Genomic DNA, 11,035 nt, shown 5'->3' on the forward strand with positions numbered 1-11,035 from the left:
CTAGTAGGACTAAAAAAAGAAATCACCATATTTAGCCCCATATTCAAATGGCCCCCGCCCACCCTGTCAAAAATAGCAGCAAATGAAAAAATAAAATAAAAATAAAAAAATCTTTTCCTTTCTCTAATAACCTAAAACATGAACCTTGGTTGAAAAAACCCCCCAAGTTGTCTTTTAACTCTTGAGACCGTGGAATTAAACCAAATGGGACCCTTACGGGTCCATTTGGATTTGGTTTCATTTTACACTCTCAAGTTACATTATTGCTAAACAATAAGTGACTCTACACAATAGAGAATGTAGAATAAATATTTTGATCGTTTGCCTGTTATCTCTCCTATGGCACCACACGAATACAGCATGGAATTGTGGACAAAATCTTATCAAACGATACCAAAATATAATTTTGTTTTGGGTCTGCAAGGCTAAATCTCATCAAATGATGGTGGTCCGTGGCTCGAGAACCAAAAGACACTTTTTGTATTTCTGAAATTATTTTCTTATATGCATGGCATATATAGTCTTATATGCATGGCAAATTGTTTTTTTTGTGGCCGATAGATGCGTCCTACCCACACTGTTTGGGAAAACACTGCCATAGATATCAAGGTGACATTTTTCGCGTAACTATGCGGCCCACACATTTTCGTTATGAAAGTTTTATTTCATAATGGACACATACTGTAGCAAGTGCAACTGAGACATTTCAAGAATCCATTAACTGCCCACCACATATGGAAACAAGCCAAACAGAATTTAGGATTTATCATGAACGCTGGGTTATTATTTTCCAGAGACATTCTGAAATCTTTTGACGGTTATTGTCTTAAATTATATTTTGATCACAACAAGGTGCGTGCGTATTGTACTGTAACAATTATCCCTGTACTCTGCAGAAATAAAATACAAAATGGTGGCTTTGCCTCCACAACTATGAAGTTGCAGACATGTGTTGAGTGCAAGATGACAAGATAAAATAAAAACAAAAAGTATTCTAAAATGGTATTTTGTCCAGATGTAGCGTCCCACAGGATAAGCTCAAAAGGGGGAAAAAAACAATACACACTTTTTGTAACCTAACTTAAAATCCAGGAACCAAACAAATTTACAATCAAAGTAGAAGCAATTAAAGCACACCACCAATCATTGGATTTCAGGAGTGACCCTGCCCCTCCCCCCGTTCGGTCCTACAGTGTTGTTCTACCCCAGCTTCAGAGCCACAAATACAGCTTATCAGTTTCCAAACCAGCAACCAAGAGACTCTTCAAGGACTTGCTTATGAGTGCATTGGGAACATTAGTAGGGCAGTGGTTCTCAAACTTCAATTTAAGGACCCAGTTTAATGGTATTCATTAGAGCCATGGACCCTCATAACTCTGAGGCCCCTTTTCCACCCAAATAACTTTGATTCTAGAACTGGTCCAAGATTCTTGGAAACTTTCATGTATCCGGTGACCGTTTTTTTTGGTTCCAGTTCAGAAAGAACTTTTAGGGGTCTGTACCAATTCATTTTGAGTGGAAACACTCTGAACTGGTTCAATATTAGGTGGGGGAAAAATAACCAAACTGGTTCGACCCCAGTGGAAAAAGGGGCCTGAGAGTCTGTGTACAAATGGAACTAAAGGGACCCGTAAGGGTCCATTTGTCCACTGTCTCAGATAAAGACCAGTAAGGGTCCACTTGGTTCCCAACTATCAGTAATTTAGCTGGGGACTCCCATGGACCCCTGGGGGGTCCCCAGATCCCACTTTGAGAACCACTGCCTTAGGGTACGTCACACATGCTCGAGTGAAACAGGCGCATCCCGCTGTGCCGTTCACTTCCACTCTGCGCTGGCGAAGGGGGTGCAGCTTTCAGGTCGAGGTGCATTGGCCCATCACGCAAGTTCGTCGAACTTTACACGTTAATGACGCTCCAACATGTATTGGCTGTCATCGTGCATGTGTGACCGTACACCATTAAAAGCAACCAACATCTGCATTTCTGGGCCGAAGAAGAATTACAAAGGTAGGCAAACAGCCACAAACAGTGTGTTGTGTGGCATGAACTGAATAAACAACAAAAAGGGAACAGTATAGTTAAAACTTCTCCTCCGTGATCAACCATTAGATCCTTCAGATATTTAGAGGCCGATTGTCTGCAAAGACATAGCCACCTGAACATCATTAGCTTGGTTTAGCAGAGTCGAGTACAGGCTCCTGGTACTTTGTGCCTTATTGTGAATTTGTGATGCAGTATATTTTCAAGGTTTGAACTTTTTATCGTTCCACAAATACGGCAGCATTTGGACACATCACAATTCAACTCATTAGCTGTCGCTTATAAGCCTTATTGACACAGACTGAGATAAAACTGTACTAGAAAGTAAACTGTACAAACAAAAAGTGAATAAACTTAACTGACAAAAAAATGCTAATCAAGTGACATCAACCCACAGACCATGGTCTTTAGGTCTTTGCATAACCATAATAATCACGTTGATAAAAGGGCCGAGAACAAAGGACTAGCAGGGGGGGCGGAGGGAATATATCTAAATGTGTTTAGACTGAAAACAGCCAGTCTTATTTTTCCAGGTATAAATGACTGTCTTGGTATTGGAGTAAAATGGCGGCTTCCGCTTCACACGCGAGGGACCACTTAAATCGGGTTACACGACTCGCCGAACTTCGAAGAATCTCTTCAGGTAGTAAATCTGTCCGAGCGTCATGGCCACGAGGACGAGTGCTTCGAAGAAGGACCAGAGGACCACTCTGCTGTTTGTGTTGTCGTTGACTGGATAGAGAAAGAAAGAGGGGACCACGAATTAACACGTGAAATCAAATGACACCAATACAACAAACAATATAAACTGGCTCTGAGGATATATTTCATATTGTCGCTGTCGGGTGGAAACGCAAACCTGTGTTGAAATTGACTCAATGTTTTTATGGACATTAGACGCTAGGGAGGCAATTTAATTTGAAGTCTTACAATGGTTGTGGATATTTCATTTGATTTATTTAGTATTTAATTTTCAGGTTACTTTCTGATTTTAGAGTTTTAGTTAGAATGTGTGTCATGACCCGACTCCTGCGTGCTGCGTGTCATGTGACAGGGCCGATGCGATCTCTGTCTGGCGGAAACCTCATATGTCGAAAACGGTTACTTTTCACGATTCAAAATCAAAAACAGCAAAAGCAGCAGATCCACAAGCTCGAAACGCTTGTGTGCCGCTGTGGTATGATCGAGTAGGGTGTTAATTTACGAAAAAACACAAAATGTTGAAATATGGAGATACAGTTTCCACCCCGACTGCGCTGATATACCGCCAGCTGGCTTACTTGCTCTGTGTATCCTCTCGCGGACCTCCATGTACTCCTGCTCGTGCTTCACGGCCGTCATGGCGACCGCTAGCTCGTTGATCATCTCCTCCAGTTTGTTTTGGTGAGCTGAAATAGAAAAGCAAAAAAAAAATCAGCGATTACAATGAATAGTTCTGTCATTTAACTGCCGATTCATACATGGTCACACACCCATGCACAAGCTCATCTCGTGTCTCGATTAGGGGTTGATGGCGACGTTGTAGTAAAATAATTGTTAAAGATTTCATTGCGTTTTGGGCTCACTGAACATTGGACACTGAACTGCATTAACAAAAAATAAATTTCTGTTTAGGCTAAATAACTAACAATAAATAATAATGTAAATGTACTATGGGCAGCAGTGGCTCAGGGGTAGAGTAGCCAGTAGAAGCGGCAAGATTTCCAGTTCGAACCCCGGCTCCCCCAGAGTTAGTGTCGAAGTGTACTTGAGCAAGACACTGAACGCCTAATTCCTCCCGATGTGCAGGTTGGTGTCTTGCATGGTTTCCTCCACCATCAGTGTGTGAATGGGTGACTGTAATGCACAATCTATGCAAAGGGCTTTGGAGAGCGCTATATAAATGCACCATTTACGGCCAAAAGAGATCAAATGCTTAAATAATGTCTAAACAACAGCTGATGTTTCCACTATTTTTGGAAACTTTTAGAAAACGTAGGAATATTTTTCCAAACATTAATTTATACCGATGAATGGAAGATAGATGATTATGCAAAAAGATGGCGATTGACTCAAACAATTGCACTCACACAATTATGCAATAACTGTGGCAGGCCTAGTCACCATGATGCAACGCATCGTGAGCTTGCAGATCAGATATTTTGTGCGCAACCAAGTACAAATCAGGCTGCTTTAAACACACACACACACACACACAAGGTGCTGCCACACTATCGAAAGAGCTGCGCACGTTCTCGGCTGCGCGCAGCTTAAATTCCGAGTTTTTAGACAGCTGGTGGATGGAAAAGAAGCTCCACCTCCGCGGACTTTTTGCGCGACGGCCAGATTCCCGGAAACGCTCTCCTCCGCGCAAAAAGTCCGCGGAGGTGGAGCTTCTTTTCCATCCACCAGCTGTCTAAAAACTCAGAATTTAAGCTGCGCGCAGCTTAAGAAGTGCGCAGCTTAAGACCGTTTTGCGCTAAGGTGTGGAGACGGTGACACACACACACACACACACACACTGGAACAACACATGCATTACTGTATCAGTGATTTATGCTGAATCCCATGCCTTAAGTAAGAGGCGAGCAGTATACCTACTATCAAGGAATAATAATTGCCCCTGTGGGTTTAACACTTTAAGACCTGAGGACCTGATTCTACAAATGTCTTCTAAATCACGACAGTTTGTCAGTGGTTCTCAAATGTTGTCATGTCAAGGACCACCAGAATGATATTTGGCAGCAGACCCCTATCTCAAAATATGCTGTTTCAGGGACCCCCCCAGAAGCAAAGATTTGAGTTAAAAATGTTCGCTGTGAAAGAGTTTGCACACATTTTCACCGCGCAATGAACTTGTATATCTGCTACATTTCAACAGGTTTAAAATAATGGTTAAAGTGGTTAAAAGCTAAAGTGACACAGATGCAATCCAGGTCTTAATGGGTTTAAATGCTTTCCGAGATGTCTCTAAAGAAATTCCCAGGCAGCATGAGGGCGTGTATTCCCTAAATATACGTTTCAATTCATACTCAAATATTAGTTTACACTTCAGTGAAAACACTTGTTAGATGGCTTTGTGTGCTTTACATGCCAAGTCCACCCTTTGCCCTACCATCCCAGTTGTCACCACCTACGAGGAGGAAAGAAGAGTTCCCAAAAACAAAACGAGAAGGTGAAACGAAAACTCAAGCAAAGACTGAAAGAAAGCCACAGAAGGGCTGCAAATATTGACTTCTTTGGGGCATTATTCTATCAATAACTTTTTCGATTAATTGTATAATCGAGTTGGGCAGATATTTTATACATTTTTTGAACCAAACTTTAATATATTAGTATATCAAGTAATTTAATGAATGTTGCACCCCTACACACACACACACGTACCCTCTGTCTCCATATCTTGTCCTTTGGGTGCCTCTCCGATATCGATGGTGAACATGACAATCTTAGGCGTCATGGTAGACATTTTATTGCTGAAGCAGAACTTGTAGGTTCCGTCCATGTGCGCCGCCACTGAGTACTTCCCACTGGACTCTCTGTCCCCCTTGTAGATCTGCTTACCGTCTGGTCCCGTAATCTGCAAAGCATGGATATATCACATCTATTACAAATGATGGGACAGACATTTATGAATCACCATTGAATTGTATTGTCACGTCGCAGGTTTAGACAGGTGTCAAGACGTGGATGAAATTAGTTTTTGTACGCAAGTTCCATCATTCATAGTTTTCAGGAAAGAAAAGGACACACACACAGAGAGAGAGAGAGAAAAATTACAAATATGTATATATATTTTCGATATACATATCTATTCTATATAGGCTTATATATATATATATAATCTATATGACATTCAGTTGTCAATCACCATAGCCGCATCACTGTAGTAAGGTAAACACAGGACAGATATACAGGTAAAGATGCAGCTATAAAGCTTCAACAATAAAGATATCATATCACCCATAAAAGTGACATAAAAAGGAGTCAATAAAACGCAACATACAACTAGCAACATATGGCAATGACAGATCCCTAAAAAAACAAGTTAAAATGCATCTATATAAATCTTACAAAACAGCATTTGCGCTTAGGACACCTAGACACCTTTGATGTGAGAAATAAAAGCACTAATAGAATTAGAGAACAGATGTGCACTAGAATAGACTTCCTGGTCCATCATCCAAGGGTTTCGACAGTTGCATGAACACATCACTTCTGATCTAAAAAATAAACCTAACGTGTCGTTTTTTGATTGATTGAATACTTTATTAACAAGTTTGCAAGGAAAGAACGCACAGGAAAGTACAGTTCAATACAAGGTCTGCTAAGAGGATTTAAAAACCCAAGAAAGCATTAAAGGCTTGTTTCCATTGGGGTCCTTCATATCGAATTCACCACAATAAACCGCCACAGACATTTTTGATCCACAGACAAGACAGACAAGAGTAAGACATTTCCACTAGTGCCAAGTGACATATTGTCATTCATTATAAGATTTACACTTCCTCGTATGGCTTCTTCTTCTTCGCCGGCCCAAAACAAAATAGCAGATCAATGGCCATTTCCGGCATTCGTAATAGATTATTATTATACAAATATTACAACGCAGCAGGCTCTCATCATCATCATCATCATCATCATCACTGACCTCCACGTCGATGTCCAGGAAGCCCCCCTCGGCCACCTCGAACATGAGGCCCATCTTGGTGCCGGAGTTGACGCGCTCGTAGAAGCACTCTTCGGCATGGGCGTCTATGCTAACGAAGTAGCCGGACGCGGTGGCACACAGAGCGGCGAGCACCACCACGAGCTCCGAGGCGGTGAACATGACGACGGCTGGCTTCTTCTGGTTCTTTTCCCGTCCAAAAGTAACGTAATATGAATGATAGCAGGACTAAATAAATGTTCTGAGGGCTAAACTGTGACAGACAGACAGTTAGCTGCCTGGTTAGTAGTTGTCCTGCGCTCCTGTGCGAATGCCACGTACGGGTTTGGTTCAACAACGTAAACCCTCCTCCAGAACCAGTGTTGCCAGAATGTGCGAGAGAAACAAGCAGTCAGGTCTATGAAAACAGCCACTGACTCCACAAATGATATCTGATATTAATCAGCTGTTTGAAAACAACCACTATTTTACCAAAAATCTAGAGAAAATGTATTATTCATATTCATTCGTATTATGAGTATTATTCGTACTAGAGGTGGCCATGTGTCATGAGGAGCTGCATGACTTAAGGCCTATTCATAGTCTGGTTTTTCGGTGGTGAGGTGACCACCGGAGCTGAAATAACGTTGAGCGGTGGTGAGTAAAAACAGAGAGAAGGGCTGGAGCGGTGGTTTGCTCTTCACCGCGGCTCGTGACGTCATGTTGTAGTCCGGTGGTCACCTAACCACCGAAAATCCAGACTGTATGAGCCTTGAGGCCAAACATTTTTTTTTCTTAAAAAAAGGACTTGGGCCATTAGTTTAAGGCGATTTTAAACTCACTGTTATTTTATCATGATCATTAGTGAGGACATATGAAGATAGGTTGAAAAGTGGTGAAGTGGTCCTTTAATTAATATTTACAAACAACTTCACAGAAAAACAAGCCCAAAGTCGCTTATATTAAGTGGACATGGCAACTGTCCTCCACGGCTCGCGTCACTACTTCCATGCCCCCCATGCCGGAGTTCGACAGCGTCCTCCGGTCCAGAGCCCGCCTACATTCGAAACCGGATCCGGTCATTTCCCCCGAGTAAACATACACGGCGCGCGCGCACCGTTTCCGTATCCGCCGGAGTCTCTCTGGAACCGGATGTGCAAAGCATAGGTTATGGTGCAAACAAAGTGGGCAAAAGCGACCTCAATTCATCCCAGGCTAGTTTATTTACGGCAGGTTAGGAGGACCAAATTTAGTGCTGCTACGTTTGTTAATTTATGTATTATTAATTTATTATCACATCATTCAGTAGCCTAAAATTAGTAAAATAACATGAGTTTTACGCAATCATCATTATTATAATTTATTGTGTCATTATTATTATTATTATTATTATTATTATTATTGCATTAATACATAATAATAATAATAATAATAATAATAATAATAATAATAATAATAATAATAATAATAATAATTATTATTATTATTATTATTATTATTATTATTATTATTATTATTATTATTATTATTATTACGTTTTGGGTGTAAAATAGAACAGGCTATGCTGTTTAAAACGTTTCAACCCCTTTCACTTTGGGAGATATTAGGCAGCAACTTAATTGGTTGGGTGGTCAATAGTGTACAATAAGGGTAACAATGAACAATGACAATTTTCACTATTTTAGAGAGGACCTTCAGTTATTAATAATAATATGTAAGAGGGAGTGTAACGAACCATGTACAACCCAGATTCGGCACAATTAAGTGACTTTTCGCTCCTATGCCACCAAAATGTGGAACGCCCTACCAACAGTCATTAAGACATGCAAATCCCTTGACTCCTTCAAAACCGCTCTCAAAGGGCACCTACGGATGGCTGCAATTCGAAACTGGCCCCCGTAAAATCTGAATCCCCCACCACCCACCCCTTTTCCCCCTCACTGTATGTTTCCTTTCCCTTTTTACCTCCTTTATGATGAATTCCTATTTGTACGTCTCTAAATGTTTTGATGAATTGAATTGAACCTGAAATTGTAAAAAATGGGACACACAGCCCTTATTTATTTCTGTAGAATAATAAGGGACAACAGAAGAATAGATAAAAGCTCATATACAGGTATGTACAGTTTTGTAACCACGCACTTGAAACCAAGCATCCATATTCTGGGGGGAACATTAGCCAAGAATAGCTGATCTACAAGATCCCAAGGGCTCAGGGTTAAGCAGCAAAAAATGGGATTGTATTTAAGATAGTCAAAGGATAGTCAAACCTGACTAACTACTAATTATACTCCAAAGTGAGTACACCTGCAGCCTCAATAATAGAGGGAGCGACAACGATCTGGTACCACCCACTTAAATGGTAAATGGTGCATTTATATAGCGCCTTTATCCAAGGCGCTTTACATAGATTGTGCATTACATTCACCCATTCACACACACATTCATACACGGATTGCGGCGGAAGCCATGCAAGGTACCAACCAGCACATCAGGAGCAATTTGGGGTTCAGTGTCTTGCCCAAGGACACTTCGACATGAAGACAGGAGGAGCCGGGATTTGAACCGCCGACCCATGGATCATTGGACGACCTGCTCTACCTCCTGAGCCACAGTCGCCCCTAGGCTATAGAACAAACATGGGGAATATTCTCATTCTACTAGCTACACTAGCATCAAAATGTGGAATGCCCTGACACCATCCGATACAAAATATATGTATCACACTGAAACAAAACGCCTGTGTCTCCAAGGCTAGGATCACACAGCTAGGATGTAGAGCAGCGTGTTGCGGGTTCGAATCCTGATCCCGGCGACCCAATTGCTGAGTGTCACTCCCCATCTCTCTCTTCTTATTTCCTGTCAGTCTAGTGCCAGGGGTTCTCAACCCGTGGGTCGCGACCCCTCGGGGGGTCGCCAAATTATTTTAGGGGGTCCCCAATTTTTTAAAATTCACGATTTTTCAAAAATAGCAGATCTACAAGTTCATAGCGCGCCACTCGGTGGCGCGCTATGAGCTTGTAGATCTGCTATTTTTCAATAGCTAAATTATAACAATGCTTAAAACACCAAAAGGGGTTCCCGCCCAAAATGGTTTAAGGTTATTGTAGCAGTCAATTTATATTGGGGGTCGGGAGGGGGTCCCGAGACATTGCCAAAGCATTTCCGGGGGTCCCCGGCCAAAAACGTTGAGAACCCCTAGTCTACTGTCTTATAAATAAAGGCATAAAAGTGCCAAAACACATTTTTTAAAATAAAAAAAGTGGATCACTTCTTTCAAAACAGACCACAATAAATCATAATGAAAACAATACAAGGAGGCATCATGAGTGAGCCATTTATTGTTATTGAGGAAGTTAACATGTTCACCTGCATTGAAAGTCACACAATACAACAAACCTTTTTAAGCTTTTTGAACGAGGTCCTTTCTCCAGTGTGACAGAGACAGACCCATAGGAATAATATACATACAGTATATCTTATTGGTAAGTAGATATGTTTAGTTGAGTACATTCTCCTCTACAAGGTATCCATGTACAATATACATGTTAAAAAATATAGTCGTTTGCAATCACTGTTTTTCCTTTTTTCCCGTTCAGGATGACAGAATTCACATTTAACCACTTAAACCCTATACTATAAGTTGTATAATTTGACCGCATCCTTAAGGGCCCTATATTTAGTTGACCTGCATTCTTATAGGGTTACACTAAATATTATCTGCGAATGATCCAAGTGGTTAAGTGTTATGGGTTCTATGTCCTTAGCACTCCCCCGCCCCAAAGAATAGGCTCTATGCACACAGAATAATGCTTCCTACTTCCGGGGCCCCATCCCTACTTTCTTCACAGGTGTTACCCATGATGGAAATGAAGGCTCTGTGTTCCATTGTGGCCAAACAGAGTCAGGGTGCTGCTATTGTTGCATGTCGGCTGACTGGAATCACTCTGCGCTACACCAGTGGGTCTCAAAGTGTCCTTGAGTGGGTTCCAAATGGCCCTGTACGGGTGTGTAACGGCAGAGTGTACAAATGGAACCAAATGGACCCAGGATGGTTTGGGGGTCCTCAAAATTAAAAGGTTTGAGAACCACTGTACACTAAATGGAGCCTTAATTAGTATCATCGGTAAGGAAGGGAAGTAGGAAGAGTTATTCTGTGTGCATAGAGCTGAAGGAGCCCTGATTCTCCCCCCCACCCACAAGAGAATAGCTATATCACATACACATATAGGTATATGCATAGAAGGCACCATCTAAGCATCTACATTTTTTACACAATAAACACAAGTGGGGTTAAAAAAATAAAAAATAAATTGCAAGAAAGCTGTTGCATGGTCTCTGGAAGAAAACAAAACAAAATAAAGTTTA

The 11,035-nt window shown here is 41.3% G+C and overlaps 1 protein-coding gene across 2 annotated transcripts; it reads right to left on the reverse strand.

Annotated features, from left to right (window-relative positions):
- Nucleotides 1-737: 737 nt before the first annotated feature.
- On the reverse strand, nt 738-7,073 carry tmed2 (transmembrane p24 trafficking protein 2). Of its 2 annotated transcripts, XM_079524892.1 has the most exons (5): nt 6,671-7,073; nt 5,407-5,599; nt 5,135-5,152; nt 3,321-3,428; nt 738-2,772 (listed from the first exon to the last, which is right to left on the reverse strand). In XM_079524892.1, the coding sequence occupies exons 1-5, from the start codon at nt 6,848-6,850 to the stop codon at nt 2,648-2,650; spliced, it is 624 nt and encodes a 207-aa protein (XP_079381018.1). In that variant the 5' UTR covers nt 6,851-7,073; the 3' UTR covers nt 738-2,647. The 2 variants fall into 2 exon arrangements, with proteins under 2 accessions (XP_079381018.1, XP_079381019.1); XM_079524893.1 differs by lacking the exon at nt 5,135-5,152 and having other exon boundaries at nt 6,671-7,065.
- Between the last annotated feature and the right edge of the window lie 3,962 nt (nt 7,074-11,035).

The sequence above is a fragment of the Electrona antarctica genome (genome assembly GCF_951216825.1).
Source record: "Electrona antarctica genome assembly, chromosome: 16".
Taxonomy (NCBI): domain Eukaryota; kingdom Metazoa; phylum Chordata; class Actinopteri; order Myctophiformes; family Myctophidae; genus Electrona; species Electrona antarctica.

Excerpts from the sequence above, each read along its gene's own strand:
- tmed2 (XM_079524892.1), bottom strand. The coding sequence starts at position 6,850 with ATGTTCACCGCCTCGGAGCTCGTGGTGGTGCTCGCCGCTCTGTGTGCC. Across the intron at positions 5,600-6,670 it reads TCCTGGACATCGACGTGGAG|ATTACGGGACCAGACGGTAA; the intron begins GTCAGTGATGAT and ends CATGCTTTGCAG. Across the intron at positions 2,773-3,320 it reads CGAGAGGATACACAGAGCAA|TCAACGACAACACAAACAGC; the intron begins GTAAGCCAGCTG and ends TTCTCTATCCAG.